Below are 20597 nucleotides of genomic sequence, written 5' to 3' on the forward strand. Positions count from 1 at the left end.
TGTCCTGGAGTATTTTCAGAGCATTTTAAACACTTTCTGACATGGGTCGGTACTTTCGTAATTAGTACGTAAAATGGATGGTTTTAACTGCAGCAGTGGGCTGTCTAATGCGTTGCAGCAATACTAGTGTATAGCTTTTTGATTTACTGTGAAATACAATGCGAACTGCACTGTTGTTTCCAATCTTTGTCCAAAGTGTTTTCTCATTTTAAAGGGCACTTAAGCAGCACAGCAAAAAACTAAAATAATGGACAGCCTTCTGTTCATGTAGAAAGACTCAGAAGTGGATATTATCAAGAACTGCTATCTGGCAAGCAGCTAGCCCTCTGCTAAAAGGTGCAGCTAAAATGATTTCATTCATTTCTGACAGAAGTCCATACCCAGCAAAATAACAGTCCGTGGGCTAAAGCTCACTGATATTTTCATGCAGTATCATCTACATTATGCCACATAATTCAATGAGGTCTCCAACTTGCTATAAGAACACTGTAGTTTTAGGCAGCCTGCTCAACAAAGAGTTTAAAGATTTAAAGAAGCTTTCTCAATGCAAATAAGCTGCAAGACACATGTGAAAGACAAATGTATCCATTACAAGTGACATTTACAAGTCGACTTCTAGCAATAACAATCATGCTAAAAATATGGCATTTGGGACTCGGATAACATTCAAGCTCAATATGCCCTAGCTTGAGACTTGTTAAGGAAGTTTAGTGTCACCCAGACCTGTATAGTAAGACTACAAAGGAGGTTTTCAAAATGGAGGCATTCTGAATAAATGTTGACATTAATTTTTCAATTGTTAAACCAATACTCATCAAGCACTGATAGTGGTTTACAGTGGAGAGCAGATCTTCAACTGCGATAAACTGATGTCAGCAGAGAAGCCTCTCCTTCTGACAGGGCTACAAGAAGACTTCAGATGATCAGGCTAAGGAAAAGGTGAGGCATTTTGCATTAAAATATTTACCCGCTATCATGGGGCATGTCAGTCTCCACCAGACTGGTACAGCCTGCTGTTCTCTCTGGGGATTAGCTCAATGATGACACCCATATCTGCGCTCTCCATGTTATCACGCCTCTGTAGTCTGCCTACAGCGCTGCTCCCGGCATCCAGAACCACAGCATCCTCCTCGTGGCTCGGTTCTCGGGCCACATCACTGTCCTTGTTCCCCCCCAGAAGGGGAGTTAAGTTCCTAGTCCAGCCATTTCCCCAGTAAGTGAGTGGGTGGACCCAGCCCTGCCCACTACTCCAGGCTGCAGACCAAGTACCCTCCAAACCACAGTTACTTACTGCATTCCTCTGCTGCGCTTCCTTGGGCCACGTCCCCACAGCCACCACCCCCCTCCTCATTCTCAGCAGCCCACCCAAATCTCCTTCTCATCTCTCTGGGGGTATGTCTACACTACCACCCTAGTTCGAACTAGGGTGGTAATGTAGGCAACCGGAGTTGCAAATGAAGCCCGGGATTTGAATTTCCTGGGCTTCATTTGCATCTCGCCGGGCGCAGCCATTTTTAAATGTCCGCTAGTGCGGACTCTGTGCCGCGCAGCTAGACGCGGCACAGACTAGGTAGTTCGGACTAGGCTTCCTAGTCCCAACTACCGTTACTCCTCGTTTCACGGAAGCCTAGTCCGAACTACCTAGTCCATGCCGCGTGTAGCCGCGCGGCATGGAGTCCGCACTAGCGGACATTTAAAAATGGCGGCGCCCGGCGAGATGCAAATGAAGCCCGGGAAATTCAAATCCCGGGCTTCATTTGCAACTCCGGTTGCCTACATTACCACCCTAGTTCGAACTAGGGTGGTAGTGTAGACATACCCTGGGTTACTGCCTGTACAAGGTAGCTGCTTACTCCAGATACAATCTTCCCTCCTTACTCTTTTTATATGAGCCATCTGGGCCCTGACTGGCCATTCCTCTGAAATCCTCTCCTATTGGCATTTCACATGGTCTCCTAAGGGCTCTATTAACCCCTTAGTAGGCAGGATAGGGCTGATACTCCATCACACTCTGCTTTCCTCAAATATAGGGAAAGCAATACTGCAACTTATGTTAAATATGTGGTCATCTTGCCTACTTTATCAAGATTGGTTTCCTAAGATACCCAGTCCGTGAACAAAACATGTGGAAACAAAATAGCGAAGTGCTACAAGTTGATCTACTTACTTTTTCATTACGTTGGATTATATGTGAGCTCCATGCTCCTCCCTCAATGACGAGTTTACTGGAAGGACCGAAAACTTGCACTTAAAAATCCTGCACACAGTATAATACTAGCTACCTCTGATCTGGGACTAAACATTAAATCTGTCCATCCCCGCCCCCAAGTCCTTAAAACCATGCATGCAAATTGGGATCCTGACTGTACCTCACAAAACACATTCACATATTCTTCCCAAAGTGCTGCATGGAGCACTCTGGGACAGAGTACAAAGGCCCATGGAACAAATCCACTCTGTAATCTCCCTCCCACTTCCTAGACATCAACCCATCTCTAAACTTGACTATCCAGATCAGCTGTCAGGCAGAATATTTGAGTCTACATGATTGTCACTGGACCACCTTTTTTATTCTCTTTAATCTGCTGGACAGTAGGGGTCTTCCAAGCCTGCTTTGGAAATTTGGGAAAACCACTGACAAAGACGTAGCCTTCATATGTTGGGCTAAGAAACAATTCGAGCACTCACCATTATGGGCACCTCCTATTGGTCTATCTGGGTATTACTCTTCCAGCTCTCAAGGGCCCCCTGTTGGCCAGTGTTTCTCCTTCAGTTCTTCTTTTAAGCTGCTTTAGGACCCGTGTCCCTCCCAGCCCATGGCGCCTCTTCCACACTCTGGGATATTCCCTTTATCCTCCCCCTCCCGGGGAACTCCAACCTCCCCCCATAACCACCTTACCTCAATGATCCACTGCCAGATGCATCTAGCCTCTGCCTCAGGGCAAACTGCCATCTGAAATGGCCACTAAGCATTAGCAAGGATTGTTTGAACCTGTTGCATTTTCCTGCCCTGACTGCCTCCCTGCAGTCCTAGTACACTTAGGCTTCTGTATCAGGCTGTAGCCTGGTATTTGAGTCAGACCAGAGATCCCCAGCACTGCCTGCTTTCCCCAGCACTGCTCTGTCTCAGGTACCCTCCCTAGCCTACCCAAAAAAGCCAGGTCCTCCTGTTCCACAGGTGGAACAAGATTACGTGTGCACCTGCTCTCCAGGAGCCCTTATAGCATCTTGCCAGGCTCTGATTGGCTGTCTGTAGTTTAACTTCTGTGCCAGCGTAGCTAATGGAGCAAGTAATTAAGGAATTCATCTGCAAACACCTGGAAGAAAATAAGGTGATAAGTAACAGCCAACATGGCTTTGTAAAGAGCAAATCATGTCAAACCAATCTGATAGCTTTCTTTGATAGGCTATGATAAGCCTTGTGGATAAGGGAGAAGCGGTGGACAGGGTATACCTAGATTTTAGAAAGGCATTTGATACGGTCTCACATGACCTTATCAATAAACTAGAGAAATACAACCTGGATGGGGCTACTATAAGGTGAGTGCATAACTGCCTGGATAACCATTCGCAGAGAGTAGTTATTGATGGTTCATAATCCTGCTGGAAAGGAGTAACAAGTGGAGTTCCGCAGGGGTCTATTTTGGTACCGGTTCTGTTAAATATCTTCATCAATGACTTAGATGATGGCATAGAGAGTAGAATTATTAAATTTACAGATTATACCAAGCTGGGAGGGGTTGCAAGTGCTTTGGAAGATAGGGTCATAATTCAAAATGATCTCTGAGGTAAGAGAAATGGTCTGAGGTAAACAGGATGAAGTTTAATAAGGACAAATGCAAAGTACTCCACTAAGGAAGGAGCAATCCGTTTCACACACACAGAATGGGAAGCAACTGTCTAGGAAGAAGTACTGTAGAAAGGGATCTAGGGTTCATAGCTCATAAGCTAAATATGAGCCAACAGTGTGAAACTCTTGCAAAATAAGCAAACATGATTCTGGGCGGCATTAGCAGGAATGTTGAGAGCAAGACACGAGAAGTCATTCTTCTGCTCTACTCTGCGCTGATTAGGCCTCAGTTGGAGTACAGTACTGTGTCCAGTTTTGGGCACCACATTTCAAGAAAGATGTGGAGAAATTGGACAAGGTCCAGAGAAGAGCAACAAAAATGATGAAAGGTCTAGAAAACAAGAGCTATGAAAGAAGAGTGAAAGAACTGGCCTTGTTTATTTTAGAAAAGAGAAAACTGAGAGGGGATATGATAGCAGTTTTCAAGTATCTAAAAGGGTGTTACAAGGAGGAGGGAGAAAAATTGTTCTCCTTGGCCTCTGAGGATAGAACAAGAAGCAATGGGCTTAAACTGCAGCAAGGGAGGTTTAGGTTAGACATAAGGAAAAACTTCCTGTCAGGATGGTTAAACACTGGAATACATTGCGTAGGGAGATTGTGGAATCTCCATCTCTGGCGATATTCAAGCACAGGTTGGATAGACATCTAGCAGAGATGGTCTAGACGGTGCTGGGTCCTGCCATGAGGGCAGGGTACTGGACTCGATGACCTCTCGAGGTCCCTTCCAGTTCTAGTGTTCTAGGATTCTTTTCCGACTGGCTCACAGTCTCAGCCCTTGCTGAGGCTGGGTGTAACCTTTATTTCCCAAGAGCAGGATGGCCATTACAAGCTGGTTCTATATTTTTACAATTGGATGTATTTAATTAGTTCTTCTTTTAACTATTTAATTCAATTAGCATAAACGTTCCATAGTATAAGGTAGTTTTCTTCACACACACACACCCCAGTACACTATTGAGTAGGCCATTCATGCAGGTACAAAACTGTGCTGAAACTTTAGGAGTTGAATGGATTTCTCCAGTAGAGATTTAATTTCCATGAAATTCCTCAGGGAAAATATACTTACTTTTAAATCTGAGGAACAGACAAAATCTGACCAAGACTTTTGAAGTGGGCTGTTTTAAAATGTATCCTTCATATAAATAAGTATCACTGAATAGAATCCCAATAGCTTTTAAAACCACTCATCTCCTCATATAGTCTGGGCCTGGAGGGTAGGGAAGATAGAGTTGCTTCTCAACCTAGTGCCTTAGGTTCTTGATTAATATGAATCAAGTAATCAGAACTTAGTTTTAGTGCTTATCTCTGCAGCAGACAACAAGTCTTGCTATCCATCAGCTTCTGAATTCTTCCCTCTGAAGGAAGGTCAGTAGAACACAGCCTTTAACAGAATCCACCAGATTACCACTGGTGAGAACTTCCATAGAGAGAAGAAGGACTGAGGTCTCATAATGAGAGAGTACAGAATGAAAAGGAATGTAATTAGTTGATGTGGGAAGACATTTGTCTCCTGAACCAAGGTCTGCCTCCACCTCAAACAGAAAATGGCAAGAATGCTGCTGTAAACAATCTCATTCCCAACTAGGAAACAAACCTATAAGTGTTAAAGATGCACAGTATAAAGTACTTCACGCTTTCTTATAGTGTGTATTATTATTTTCCATTCTAACTGAATATTTTGAGTTGCAGATACACTTGAAAAACAAAATGTTAGCGTCTTAACTTTTTGGGTGTAATAATATGTAAACAAATAACACTTACGGCTTGGTTGAAGGTTTAAATTAGCTCAGTTAAAATTACATACCACTTGCTTGATTGACATAAGTTACATTTATGACCAGAAAAATCATGACACTTTGCAAGGAGAGTAAATATATTTAGGTGTTTGATTTATGGACATTCATGGCAAAGCAGGTAAAATGCTATAGTAAATTAATTTTTAAATGTAACAGCACCCCATATTTGACATATTTTAAAAACACATAAGGCAACAATTATTTAATAGTAATTTCATCATTTGCAGTGAATAGAATGCATGATTCATTTATTTACTCAATTAAAAGTAACAAATGTTATACTGAAGAGGAAAGAAACTACAGGAATTATCCAACATCATTCTAGATTTCTACACTTCTGCTCTCAGGATAGTTTTCAAAATTTAGTTTTTTCAGCTTTTGAGGGGAACCCTTTTGAGCCAAAATTAAAATGAGAATTTGAAGTGATTGTGTATATCATACACATCAGTAATCAAAATACTTTCTTAAATAATCCACATACATACTATCCGGGGTTAGAACACACAGATTGTTTACAGAAAAAATCACTAGCTCCTCTCATGTGCAGGTGCACTATTTAATAATGAAATATTTAGTAGTAATTTTGTTTCAAATTAAGGTATAGATTTACAACCTTCTCCAAAACTCAATGCGTAATTTTAACATCAATTTCCAAAAGATTTTAAAAAGGAAAAACTTTGCTACCACAGTTATGAGCAACAATATAAACTGCAAACCAAATGGCATAGTAACAGCAGCATTTTTTGCAAATTGAAAGAAAGTAAACACTAGGTATAGCAGAGTTTAAAGGTGCTAATGGAATTATGCTTCAGAGCTGTGTAGACAGTACACTCTGCTGGGTAACCAAAGGTCCTGCATGTGGTATTGTTTAGGATTGGTTCTATGGCAATAGATATCCGTTAAGGACATGAACTATCATAGGCAGACCAAATAGAAAGAAAATCAGACCTACAAGTCATTGCTAGTACATTAAGCTACTTCTCTAAGCATTTAAGATGACTGGAACATGTTAGAATTGGTGCATTCAGCATTTGTTAATTCATGCATCTAAAGACAGAGGGACACAGAACCCTGCATTCAAATTAAGTATCAAAGCCATGATTTATCTCAATACAAACTAGTGTTTCCTCTCTACAAAGCAGTTCTCCAGGGGAAAGGAGATGCATGTTATTCCAAGACGGGTATAATGGGATGTCAGTGGCATGAAGATTCACAAGGATGCTCTTGTCAAAGAATCAAGGTACAATTTCACTCAAACAAAACTCTGAACAAAGCTACTTTAAAACAAATATTGTTTTACTGTCACGCTTGACTGCCTTAAAACTTAAAAATCAAAGTTCAACATTAAACCAAGAAGCTTTTGAAAAATAGAAGGTCGAGTAAAACTGCAAATATACTTGCTAGGGCTTTTTGACTGCAACTGGTAAGGATTCTCACTCTATTTTTAAATTTTATTTTAAAGAAAATCTACTCTCAGATTGTCAAATGGATTAGATAAAGGTTGGGCTGAAAAATGTTTTCTGAGTATTTCCAAAGCCTTAACATTCTTAGCATGCAAAAGCTTTTCATCACTCAGCTCACTTTTAACAGCCTCTAGTTCTTTTTGTACGTTTCTTATTTTTAAATCATAATGCAGTTTCACCTTTTCTATGGAGGCCTTATTTCCAAGATCATGTTGCTGTTTTAACTTCTTAACTTCTTGTTGTAAATCCTTGTTCTTTAGATCCAAACTCTGAATTTCTTTTCTTGCCTGAAGCAGCTCTTCATTTAAGCTTCTTATGTTTGCTGATTTTTCATGTAAATGTTGTTTTAAGGCTTGAAGCTCAACATCTTTTTTTAAGCTATCCCTTTGAATTAGCTGTAACTGGGTATTTTTGCAGCGAATTTCTTTTTTGGAATTTAGAAGTTCTTGTTCAGCATTTTCGAAGTCCACTTGTATTTTTTTGTATTTAGCTTTCAGTTCCACTAACTCTGCATTCAAGGAAGACAGCTGAAGTTTTAGAGAAACTCCTTCCACATGGTTCTTGTGCATTTCTTGTCGCAAATCTGCTAATTCTTTTGCATTCCAGATACAATGACCCTCTGTTTTCTTTAAGCTTTCTTCAGCCCCAACATCTAAATTACCAGCTCCACAGGAGGTAGAATCCCCTTCTGTTTCCTTCTTTGAAATATTTATCTTTGCATCTACTATGTTTGGTTCATATTCTCGGACAATGAGTTCAGAGAGACATTCTTTCCTTTTGAGCCTTTTTTCTTCTTGAATTTTTTTAATTGCCATATTGTAAATTTCTTCCACTCTCTTTGCTCTCTCTAAAGCCAATTTTTCAAACATCAGAGATGCAGGCCGATCAGAGTGACCAAAAAAATCTTGTACACTAAAATGAGGAGAAAATAACTTCTCCACCCAGTGTTTATCTTTGTTCTCCATTTTTAAGGTTTCCACTGCCTATTGGTAGAAAAATAAAATCAATAGCTGAAGGAACACATTTAAATTTTGATGTGAAGTTTTATCTGAAAGAAGTAAAAATTAGTAGTAATTAGTTAGCTTCAGGTACTAGTTTTACTAATGTTGGGTAGCACCTTACTCATGACTTCAACACGCTTACTTGTGGAATAAGGAATTTTTCAACATGAATCAGGATATCCTAAACCAGTCCAAAGTTACTAGTGTCATAACATACTCACTATTCAGAAGCCCTGCTCTGTTTAGCTGTCTTTATTAAATTAAACTAGATTGCTTTGAGAAAACAGCGTAGAGATTGATTCCAGTTTAAAAAAACAAACCCTTATATTAGTCTTATAATGGGCAAATCCTAGTTTTTAACCAGGTACATTTTCCTTTGCTTCTATTAGAGATATGCCTGAATATGGATTGAAGGATCTGAATCACATTTTCCAAATTATATTTTTAATTGTATCACTACTCAAACTCTATTTAAAGGTGCTTATTGAGTTAACATCTATAGCAGGATCTGAATATGTGACACATTACAGTATGTAAATGCAGTGTTTTGCCAGTGCTTATTAGAATTACTGAAATGCTGCACATAATATGTAGAGACTAAATGTAGACTTCCTCCTACAATTCTGACAATTGCCTTTCAGTACTAACTTGCAAAATTCCTGATATTCCAGTCCTCATCCTCTCTCTGAGCACAGACCAGCAATTGTGTAGCAATTTGCTATGAGAATCAATGTTGTAGGGACAACAATAAGATTCCCAAACACTTTTCACTAGATGCTAAAACAGAATTTGACTCAAGATCGCCAGCGGTGACAGATTTATGGATTAAATCAGTGTGCTATTTACTGTGTATTTCCCTGCTCTGTTATTACTGAACTAAGAAGATCAATCTAGGTTTATGCATGGTGCTAGGAATATTTGAAGACAATTACCATTTTTATCTGGATTTACACTGAAATCCAAGAACAATAACATGAGGCATAATACACTGAAAAAGGATTAAGTGAGTGAGCTTCGCTAATGATTTGACTATCTAACATCTTAAAGAGTCTTATAAAACCAAGTAGGAATGTAAATTGAATATGAACAAGCTGTGTCTCAGGTACAAGGAATACATTTGTGGAGTAAGAGAGATAATAATGATCTTAGAATAGTAAAAGCAATAATATTTCACTGATTCAAATTCAGAACTCAGTAGTGACAGAAAGAGCCCCCTAATTTAGAGGTATCTCATTGGGTCTCAAGGATTTTCTCATGGAGTCATACTGAATATGACAATAATGTACTGAATACATAATAAATCGGTTTAATTACTACATGAAAGCTGCATTCTGCCCTTGATCTTTTTACAAGCCCCCGACTGAGATCAGGCTGGGATCTTACTACTGATTGAGGAGAGGATGAAGTTCTAAATTTTTATCCTGGCCCAAGATATCCATAATGGAATCATGCCTTCTCCAGATAAATTGGATACTCGTGATCTAATGTCTATTTGATGACCTAAGTGAAATGAGTGTAGAGGCCTCAGTTTAGTTCCTGGTGGACAGGTGTTCATGTCATGGTGAGACCAACACTACAGTTGTTGCCAGTGATTAAACACTCAGAGAAAGAAGCCAAGGACTGACTCAAAGAAGACAGGAACTTTATAATCCTGGTGAAGGTTACCTCTCATTTGAGGTTGCCCCTTATCAAGGTTGATGTACAGTGGCAGGGCAGTTTGGGTAAGCGTATTATCTATTCTGTATATAGAAGTCACCAGTCTCCAGAACAGCAGCATAGCATTTTCAAGGAGCACTACATTAATTTTAAAAATAATGAAAAAGTGATCATTCTAAAAGCTGAAATTGATCTGCACTCAATTTCAGTGCCAGGTCAGGACCCCTTTCATGGGACTGTCCCAAAGATCAGAAGTTGTGGATCTCAGGGTTCTTCAGGTGCTCGTCCTTATGTGTATGCCACTGTGGGTAATCATGTGCTCGAATTTAATGGTCCATGTCTGTGCTCCTCCCCTCCTCCTGCTCTGCATCAAGGATATAAGGAGCAGGCTGGGGTGGATCAAACTTCTCTCCACCTCTTTCTTACAGCTGTGTGGCTGGAGTGGGATTGTCCAGTGTCCAGAACTGATCCTTTGATTGCAACCTGTATATATTTCAAAGTTTATCAGTTTTCTACTTAGTGTCATTCGTGTTATTAGTTCCACTAGATTTACTCTGTGTTGCTCGGGTCCTTCAGGGCAGGAACCTGGGAGTGAGGGAGTCAGGGCGGATAGGTGGGAGGCTCACGGCAGGGGGCTCTGCTTGTGTGTGGGATGCTGGAGTCAGAGTTGGGGTGAGGAAATGCTGGGGCAGAGGGCTCAAGGTGTGTGTGTGGGGGGGTGCAGGATTCACAACCAAACCTTTGCCTTGCTTTAAGATATGATAAGTGGAAGCTGCCTACCAAATTTGGTGGTCCTCGCTCTTGCCATTTAGGAGGAGCTCCTGAACAAACAGACGGACAGACAACAATGAATTTCAGAGCCCCGCTACAGGTTTTTTCCCTTTCTGAACAGCAGCCTGCTTGTCCTCGCAACTGGTACTCTTGATATTTTTCAAACTGCTGCAGCAGCCGAACAGGTGAAAGAAAAGAAGTCTGCCTCTCTCCCCTTTACTGTTTATTTGCTTATTTCCATCTGACTGTGAAACCCTATTATCAGGTGACATTAAAATAAATAAATAAAAACCTCTGGTACAGTGTCTGATCAGCATGTCCTACTGTAGGTCAAAATTAATAAATAGCCACTTGGCTCAGTTTTCTTATATAACACCATCAAGCTACAGTTGCCCACACCACACTTCAGGGAGGGCGACAGCTGTCTCTCCAGATGTTGCGTGGAAGTGACTCTATGGTACCAGAGGAAAAGAGTGACCTAGGTAAGTAAATCATGTCAGGCTCTAGCGCAGGAGACCAGTTTTCGTCTCTGTGCCAAATGAGTCAGTCAATAGACCCAGGATCTGAATGGGCATACTAGATCAGCATGTTGTCCTTACAGGAGGGACACACACACGATGCAACTTAATTCTGAAACGCAATTTGTGTTATGTACTAACAGGTAATGATAGGAGGGACATGTCATCTTAAAAATAAAAATATATTGACTTGTTGATCAAGCATCCCTCTGTTTATATGAATTATAACTTCACTTGCATTGTAGATATACCCTAAATCAGATATGTATGATAGGAAATTAGAGTGGGGTGGGCTGATAGTGTTGTATCACTGTTCCACACACACTACTGCTGGAATTCTTCAGTGATGCTGGTGTAAGAACCTATCAGATAGTAAACTTACATTTTCTACTGAAAAATGAGCCCTGCTCATCTTAATAACACCAAGCAACTGATTGGATTTTGCTTAATTTTAAAAACTCAACAAGATCTTTCTAAGGTTTACAGCTTGAAAAATGATACCTTTAGACAGTGACTACCAATGTACAGAGAAAATCATAACTTTCAGTGGATGTAATACAAATTACCTGAAACCATAGCCAATTTTCCTTGCAGTTTTAGGTAGCACTGTAACAGAGGAAGACAAATTTGTAGATGGCACATGTTCATAGCAGAAAAAATTTGAGATTGTTTGTTCTATGATGCTCAGGCCTCAATTCTAAAGCAATTACAAATTATAATACAACTCATTTATCTAAATTTAATGTGGGATAGTAGGTGTACCTGGACAATAAGGACTTTAGAGACTCAACTAATGAATGCTGGGGGATGTAAACCTGTTATCAATAACTGGAATTTTCAGATAATTGAAACAGTACTGTATTCTACTCTGAGGATGAAGAATTTAATTTGTATTTAAGTGACATTTCAAATCTGACTTTTGTAACTCCTATGTTAAATCATCCCGTTGTTAGCACCAATCAACACTGCACATGCCTGAAGAACAATTATTATTTACAAACTGAGTCAGGTGGGGGTGGTGCCAAAAAGATACTTTTGTAGGATTTGATGCAGTAATTTTTGAAATCGTTGTGAAAAAACTGTCTCACACATGTACTGAAGCTGCAAAGGTAAATCACATGCCATCATAAGGTCCCAGTGCTGCAAACAGCACACATGAAGCCCCTTTTGATGTACCAGGAGTCTACCTATGTGGCTGTTCAGAGAATCAGAGCCATATTTTGCAAGGGATCATGAGAACCATATAAACTCTGAAGAAAGAGAAGGGGTGTATTTCCTGTTGCTGGGAGATTCCTGATGATATTGGCTAGTGCGGTGAATTTTCCTGGCATTTCTTTCTCTAACAATAGGAAACAACCCAAATGAGTAGTCTGCCGAGGGCTTGGGTATCTCAGTCCATATAAACAGACTTTGCACAACCATAACATTTGTTCAATAGTAATAGAGATGTAGCCGTATTAGTCTAGTCTAGCTGAAATAAAAAAACAGGACTATGTAGCACTTTAAAGACTAAGACTTGCATCTGACAAAGTGGGTCTTTGCCCACGAAAGCTTATGCTCCTACACTTCAGTTAGTCTATAAGGTGCCACAGGACTCCTCGCCGCTTTTGCAGATTCAGACTAACACGGCGACCCCTCTGATACTTTAAAGACGAAAGTAGTCTTTAAAGTGCTACACCGTCCTGTTTTTTATAACATTCCTTCCGATTTTTATTCCCTGAAGAGGTGAAGAGAAACGGCTTCTTGCTAAGGTTCAATGGGGAACAAATGAAAAGCAGCCTTACCCCCACACCGCAGTTACCCAGCATGAGCTCGAGGGAGACCAATGACCCCGTGTCGCCGCAGCGCTGTTTGGGGGTCGCAAGCTGTCGCCACACGGGGAAAGGGGGGCTGCTGCTGCAGGGGAGAGGCAGCGCCCCACCGGGCGGGGTGCGGATCCACGCCTAGGCAATGAGACAATGCTAGGAACAGGGGCGGCCCTCGACGAGCTGCCAGCAACTGGCGCCCTAGGCGCACCATGCAACCGGCACCCCCACTCCCAACCCCCCCATGACACTGCGCCCCAATGAACTTGGCACCCCAGGCGACCGCCTAGTTCGCCTCTATGGACCGGCCGCCCCTGGCTAGGAAGAGAGGGGCCCTGCCCCCAAGCTGCGGGGGGGGGCACCCTGCAGCCCCCCCAGGGCAGAGCCCTCAGCACAGGCGATAGGAGGGGGCATTCAGGCCCTGCCCCCCCCCCCGCGGGTACCAGCTGTCCCCTTAGAGCGGGGGCACCCAGCCCCCCCCAGCGTCACCCCGGGGGCACCCAACACGCCCGGCTGTGCCCCGGGGGCACCCAGCCCCCCAGCGTCACCCCGGGGGCACCCAGCGCTCCTGGCTGTGGGGGGGCACCCAACACGCCCGGCTGTGCCCCGGATGTAGCCGTTGGGGGGCACCCTGGGGGCGGGGCTACCTGCGGCCGGAGGGGCGGGGCGCTGTCCGGCCGGCGGGCGCGGGCCTGCCTAGCAACGCGGCCTGTCAGGCCCGGCTCCGCCCCCGGGCGGGGGAAGCGGCTGAGGCGGCGGGGGCGGGGCTCTAGCGCGCCAGCAAAGCCCCCCCCCCCCCCCCGCGTGGCTCCGGTCCCCCGCCCCCCACGCGCCGGGCTAGCCCGCGGGGGGGCGGGGCCACGAGCTCCCGCGTCCCGCTCAGAGCGGCCCCCGCGGCAGCCCCCCCCCCCGCTTAACCCTTCCCGTTCCCCCCTGGCTGCGGGGCCGCCCCGGGAAAACCGGCTTTGCAGCCCCGCAGTGGGGGCTGAAGGCCGCGAGCCGACGCCACAGCGGCCTTAGGCTCCTCTTTAAGGAAAAGGCGCCCAGGGCAATGCATAGTGTGAAGCTGGTGAGCAGTGGTGACACTGGTGAGCCGTAGTGTGAAGCTGGTGAGCAGTGGTGACACTGGTGAGCCGTAGTGTGAAGCTGGTGAGCAGTGGTGACACTGGTGAGCAGTAGTGTGAAGCTGGTGAGCAGTAGTGACACTGGTGAGCCATAGTGTGACACTGGTGAGCAGTAGTGACACTGGTGAGCCGTAGTGTGAAGCTGGTGAGCAGTGGTGACACTGGTGAGCTGTAGTGTGACACTGGTGAGCAGTAGTGACACTGGTGAGCCGTAGTGTGAAGCTGGTGAGCAGTAGTGACACTGGTGAGCCGTAGTGTGACGCTGGTGAGCAGTGGTGACACTGGTGAGCCGTAGTGTGAAGCTGGTGAGCAGTGGTGACACTGGTGAGCCGTAGTGTGAAGCTGGTGAGCAGTGGTGACACTGGTGAGCCGTAGTGTGAAGCTGGTGAGCAGTGGTGACACTGGTGAGCCGTAGTGTGAAGCTGGTGAGCAGTGGTGACACTGGTGAGCCGTAGTGTGAAGCTGGTGAGCAGTGGTGACACTGGTGAGCCGTAGTGTGAAGCTGGTGAGCAGTAGTGTGAAGCTGGTGAGCAGTAGTGACACTGGTGAGCCGTAGTGTGAAGCTGGTGATCCCTAGCTGGGTGCTTTGAATCTAAGGGTGCAACAGCGCGCCCCTGGGTAAGCCCTGCTTGATACGAGCACCCCAATCCTGCTTGTCAAAGGCAAAATGCTTCCCCTCCGACTCGATTCCCGGCAGGGGCGGCCGGTCCATAGAGGCGAACTAGGCGGTCACCTAGGGCGCCAGGTTCAATGGGGCGCCAAATGGTGGCGCAATATCATGGAGAAGTTTGGAGGTGGGGGCGCCGATTGCATGGTGCGCCTAGGGTGCCGGTTGCTGGCAGCTAGTCGAGGGCTGCTCCTGATTCCAGTTAATAAAGTAATGGGGAGGACAGTGGATGTGACACACCTTGACTTTAGCAAAGCTTTTGGTACGGTCGCCTGCCGTATTCTTGTATGGATTGGATAAGCGTGTGTAAGGTGGATAGAAAGCTGGCTAGATTGTCGGGCCCAACGGGTAGTGATCAACAGCTTGATGTCACGTTGGCGATCAGTTTGTAGCGGAGTGCCCCGAGGATCTGTTCTGGGACCGGTTTTGTTCAGCATCTTTATTAATATGCTGGATGAAGGGATGGATTGCACCCTCAGCAAGTTCGCAGATGACACTAAGCTGGGGGAAGAGGTAGATACCATGGAGGGCAGGAATAGAGTCCAGAGTGACCTGGACAGATTAGAGGATTGGGCCAAAAGAAATCTGAGGAGGTTCAACAAGGAGAAGTGTAGAGGCCTGCACTTGGGATGGAAGAATCCCAAGCATTGTTACAGGCTGGGAACCGACTGGCTAAATTGGACCTGGGGATTACAGTGGATGAGAAGCTGGATATGAGTCAACAGTATGTCTTTGCAGCCAAGAAGGCTAATGGCATATTAGGTTAGGAGGAGCATTGCCAGCAGATCTAGAGAAGTGATTATTCCCCTTTATTTGACTCTGGTGAGGCCACATCTGGAGTATTGTGTCCAGTTCTGGAACCCCCTACTATAGAAAGGATGTGGAGGCATTGGAGAGGGTCTAGTGGAGGGCAACCAAAATGATGAGGGTCCTGGAGCACATTACCTAGGAGGAGAGGCTGAGGGATTTGGATTTGTTTAGTCTGCAGAAGAGAAGAGTGAGGGGGAATTTGATAGCAGCCTTCAACTTCCTGAAGGGAGGTTCCAAAGAGGATGGAGAGAGGCTATTCTCAGTAGTGACGGATGGCAGAACAAGGAGCAATGGTTTCAATTTATAGTAGGGGAGGTCTAGGTTAGATATCAGTAAAAACAATTTCACTAGGAAGGTGGTAAAGTACTTGAATGGGTTACCTAGGGAAGTGGTGGACTCTCCATCCGTATAGGTTTTTAAGTTTCAGCTTGACAAAGCCCTGGCTGGGTTGATTTAGTTGGGATTGGTCCTGCCGGGCAGGGGGCTGGACTTGATGACCTCCTGAGGTCTCTTCCAGCTCTATGATTCTAATAAAACAGTAAGGACTGGAGACCCAAGGAAAAAATATACTTGGATTTTCAAAAAGCTTTTAGTAAGAGTTCTCATAAAAGATTGAAAGAAGTTAAACTGACCAACTCATTTCAGTCCACAGACCACCAGGCCAATAAAAATTTTTGTGGACCACCTCCTTTTTGAGACATGATAAAAAAGAGTAGACAACAAACATTTTGGTTTGAAATTTATTTCTTACTAACAGATTTTTTGATTCTCTTCTCACTGATAAGCTTTTCAATGTTTGGAGTGCTACTTGATAATGCACAACAAATATTACTTTCCACTGCAAGCCGATTCCTCTGTTTGGACTTAACGTGCAACAAACACGAAATTCAGTCTCACACATATAAATTGATGCAAATGGCAAAAGAAATCTGATTGCGTGGGCTGACAGATTTGGGTAACTCCTGGTCATGCTGGCCCAAAATTTCTCTATGGTAGACTGCTGGTACACGTCTTGAGCCAGAAAAATAATTTTTCAGGTCCAAGAATTCTTCCTGCAGATTCTCTGGAACACTATTAACATCTGTTGTAAATGGATTCCTGATGAAAGATAATCCATCCCTTGTCCTGTCCATCTCCGGAAAGTATCGTTGGAATTCGTCTCGTAGCTTCCGTAAAAGATCGAGAATTTGCGTCCGAATGGTTTCATTTTCCCCAAGCATGGCATCCACATATGGAAATTGAACCAAATTATTGTCTTCGACTCTTACCATCCACAGTTCCAATTTGTCAAAAAAAGCCTTGATGATGCTTTGGTGGGAGAACAGATTTGCACCTTTGTCTTGCAGCTGAAGATTCAGTTCAAGATTCCAAAAATATCGGAATTCCTCTTTCCCTTGAGCCTGGAGAAATAAATCCAACTCCTCTCTCAATTGAAAAACTCTGTTGAGTACATTCCCTGCTGACAACCACCATACAGAAGTGTAGAACAGCAACACATCAAAGTCAGAACCCATGTCCAGGCAAAATCTTTTGAACAGCCTGGTGTTCAGAGCCAATGATTTGATGTGATTCACCACTTTCACCAAGCCTTTGAAAACAGCATTCAGTTGATCAGGCAATGTTTTTGTCGCCAAAGCTTCCCTATGCATGAAGCAGTGAACTCCGGTTACCATTGGAGCGAGCTGTTTCACCGGCGTTTGGAACCCCAATCTTAAGCCTAGCATAGCAGGTGCACCATCAGTGGTGACCCCCACAAGATTTACCCAATCCAGACCACGTACTTCAAAGAAATTAACAATTTCCATCACATCCTGAGCCTTTATGGTGGTATCAAGAATCTTACAAAAAAGAAATTCGTCTTTGAAGTCTCCCTCAAGCATGTATCGTGCAAACATCAATAGCTGAGAGCACAATGCGACGTCGGTCGATTAATCCAATTGTATGGCAAACAATGGAGACTTTTTTTATCTGCAACTTGTTCACTGATGTTCTGTGATATCTCATTTATCCATCTCGATACTGTGTCATTAGCGACCGATATATCATTCAGCTTCCTTGCTTCTTCCTTGCCAAGAACAAGCCACACCATCTCTTTTGCACAGGGAGCATAAGTTGCTCTACAATGGTATGAAGCTTCTTGGCCTGTGCAACTTTGTATGCAACAATGTAGGAAGCATGCACTGAATTGCTTGTCTTATTGTAGAATGCACTTGTTAAGTCGAGGTGCTGCCGTTTCAGACCTGATAACCGCCGCTCAAAATAATATTCATCCTTTTGCAACAAGTTGGGATGACATTTTTTGAGATGTAGTTTCAGCTTAGCCGGCTTCATTGAGTCATTCCCCAAGACTTTGAAATACATTGTGGCAAATCCACACCTTCTTTTTCTTGACAAGTGAAGCTGAATTTGTAGTCCTCCGAATACTTGTGCTTGACATTTCTTCCTGTTGTTGCCATTATAAACAAACTACACCACACCTTTAAAACAGCACATGTAGCGCAGGACGAACGACACAGCAACTGCTCAGCATGACAGTGGCAGCTACACTGACGCTCAGAGCCTCAGACAGAAGTTACTGGCAACACAACATGGTTGCGTCCTAAGTGATGCTATGGACGACGCTATGGCGGCACATTGAGGTTCCCCCGCCTCCTGCACCCCCGTAGTGGCATGAACAAACTCTACCAGCCAGTAGAATAGAGGGAGTTTATTGCTTCTCCAGGATACAGAACAGATGTAATCTGGTTCCAGGGCCAGGCCTAGGGTGCCTCAACCCCCCTTGAGATGGGGGAGCCTGGGCCCCTAAATTCCAGCCCCTTGCTTAGGCTGCTTCCTCCGTGATTCCAGACACACAACTCCCAAACTCTCTTCCAGCCCTGCCCCCCAGCCAGGTGTTGGTCTCCGCCCTCCTGCCTTTGTCTCCCTCCCTGGGGGGACACTTAAAGCCACCAAAGAAGATTAATGTAAGTGCCATGAAAATCTCCAGTAAACAAATGAAGTAGGAACAGAGTGTGTTAGTTGATGCCCCACAGAACTCCACAGATGTTGAGGCAACCTGACGGAAGTTCAGAATATAATGTGGCATCCAAGATTCTTGGCTTCATAAGGCAGAATCACCAAGATTTCATCTTGGAAAAGGAATCAGTAATGAAGAAGGCCATATACCTCAGATTAAATATATACTACAAAACAAACTCAGTTAATGCTAATGGAAAAGTCATAGGTAGGAACAGAGGGCTGCAGGAAGTAGTTAAATTTTGAGCAGCAGCTGTGTCTGAATGTGCTAGAATGGAATTGGCTTTGATTTAGTCTTGGGCATGGTTAGTTACAGGTATCCAAATAAATTTGTCAGTTTCACAGATTTGTCATGGGGGCTGTTTGCCTTAGGAAGCACAGAACAAATTATTGGTAAAAACTTGACAACCCAGGAAGCACTGTAATTCCCAATGGGATCTGGGCACTCCCCAGTTGTGAAAGATCTCCCCCTTCTGGGGAATCCCTCTTAATGCCCTTTGGAGAAAGGATATAACCCAAAAATGTCATAAAGAATTGGTCAAAGGTATATTTTTCCAATTTCACATATAAGCTTTGCTTCTATAGTCTTTCCAGGATTGAACAAATGTGGTGGCAATGCTGCTCTGAGTTATTTGAAAACACATAACTGAGCTTGATGGCTACAAACTAGTCCAGGATGTCTCTAAATACCTTGTTCACAAAGGGTGTGTTTAAACTACATGGCTCCGTTGATGGAGCCATGTAGATTAGGCTGATCGGCAGAGGGAAATGAAGCTGCGATTTAAATAATCGTGGCTTCATTTAAATTTAAATGGCTTCCGTGCTCCGCTGACCAGCTGATGATCAGCTGTTTGTCGGCAGATCGGGGCAGTCTGGACGCACCACTGTCGACAAGGAAGCCTTTGTCGACTGGCGCAGGTAAACCTCATGAAACGAGGTTTGAAGGATGAAGAAGTAGTGCAGAGCATCCCTAACGAGCAAGAACACAATAATGAACCAAAATGTGGTGGGAGTGATCTATTGTGTGGTCAAGCAGCCTCCTCCCCAATTTTTTTAAAATCAGTGTCTGAATGTTAGAAAAGGTAAACTGGATTTCCAGAATCTGTCCAAAAGATATGGTCTCAGAGTTATAAGCAGAGGTCTTAGCTCAAGGATTGTTAAAGCTTGGTCGGCTTCTGACATTTCAAGCTAAGCAAACCAATGAAATAGGAAACAGAGGTAGGAGCACAAAATCTTAGTCACAAAGCTGCAGAAAATATTCCAAGTGAGGGAGAGAAAGATAGCACATTAAATGTAAGAGCAGCCAAAGCGCATTGAAACTAAGTGCAGAGTATTCTGTACCATGTTACAAACAGGAGAAACAAAACTCTCTCCTGTGATTTTGAAACAAAAACTGAACTGCAGCAGTTAAACAGACTAAATATGGGGCAAATTCTGCACCAAAATGTCACCTGTAGTAGCATACAGCAGCATAGTGTAGGGGGAATTAAGCAAAAATATTTTGAAATGTAATACCTGTAAGAACAGAATCAGAATAATGACTGATGTCAGCTGCTTTAAGGCAGGCTTCCACTCTTATCATCTGCATACAATTTGCAACAGAGGAGCTAGAGCAGCTTCCAGACATGTTTATTGCCCTGAGCTTCCAGCCACTGATGCCTCAACGTTCCAGCCACTGATGCCCCAAGGCTCATTTGAAGGAGAACTCGGTGGTTCTTTTTTGTGATGGGGTCGCAGTCACGCTAGGTCAGAAAAGTGGAGTGGCTGCATTTTCCAAAGTTAATTGTCTGGTATTTCTCTGCCCACCGATTGGAACTCACTGTTCATGACATTGTGCAGGATGTTCCTGCAGTCAACCACTTGATTCCATATATATTTTTGTTAGTCTCTAAGGTTCCACCAGACTACACTTTTAAGTGTTTATGGACAAACTGTACTTTCTGTACTAAAACTCCCTTAAAAGTGCAAGGGAATTTCAATAATGTATATCAACTTTTCATATAGAAATCTTGAAAATTGGATACATTCTGGGAACATGATAGAATCATAGAGCACTAGAACTGGAAAGGACTTTGAGAGGTCATCGAGACCAGTTCCCTGCCCTCATGGCAGGATCCAATA

The 20597-nt window shown here is 43.7% G+C and overlaps 1 protein-coding gene across 8 annotated transcripts; it reads right to left on the reverse strand.

Annotated features, from left to right (window-relative positions):
* Positions 1-1804: 1804 nt before the first annotated feature.
* On the reverse strand, positions 1805-13666 carry CCDC160 (coiled-coil domain containing 160). 8 transcript variants are annotated; one of them, XM_075941129.1, is made up of 5 exons: positions 13508-13666; positions 12840-12998; positions 11622-11661; positions 10547-10587; positions 1805-8092 (listed from the first exon to the last, which is right to left on the reverse strand). In XM_075941129.1, exons 2-5 carry the CDS (start codon positions 12861-12863, stop codon positions 7103-7105), a joined length of 1095 nt encoding a protein of 364 aa, XP_075797244.1. In that variant the 5' UTR covers positions 12864-12998; positions 13508-13666; the 3' UTR covers positions 1805-7102. The 8 variants fall into 8 exon arrangements, with proteins under 8 accessions (XP_075797244.1, XP_075797245.1, XP_075797249.1 ...); XM_075941130.1 differs by lacking the exon at positions 13508-13666 and adding an exon at positions 13409-13462; XM_075941134.1 differs by lacking the exon at positions 10547-10587.
* Positions 13667-20597: the final 6931 nt, after the last annotated feature.

Source organism: Pelodiscus sinensis, chromosome 13 (assembly GCF_049634645.1).
Source record: "Pelodiscus sinensis isolate JC-2024 chromosome 13, ASM4963464v1, whole genome shotgun sequence".
NCBI lineage: Eukaryota > Metazoa > Chordata > Testudines > Trionychidae > Pelodiscus > Pelodiscus sinensis.

Bases quoted from the DNA above. Each gene is read 5' to 3' on its own strand.
- CCDC160 (XM_075941129.1), bottom strand. From the start codon at position 12,863: ATGCTGGGTAACTGCGGTGTGGGG. The intron at 11,662-12,839 runs GTAAGGCTGCTT...CCTCTGTTACAG, and splicing joins TGGGTAACTGCGGTGTGGGG to TGCTACCTAAAACTGCAAGG. The intron at 8,093-10,546 runs GTAGGCAGCTTC...TTCTACCAATAG, and splicing joins AGCGAGGACCACCAAATTTG to GCAGTGGAAACCTTAAAAAT.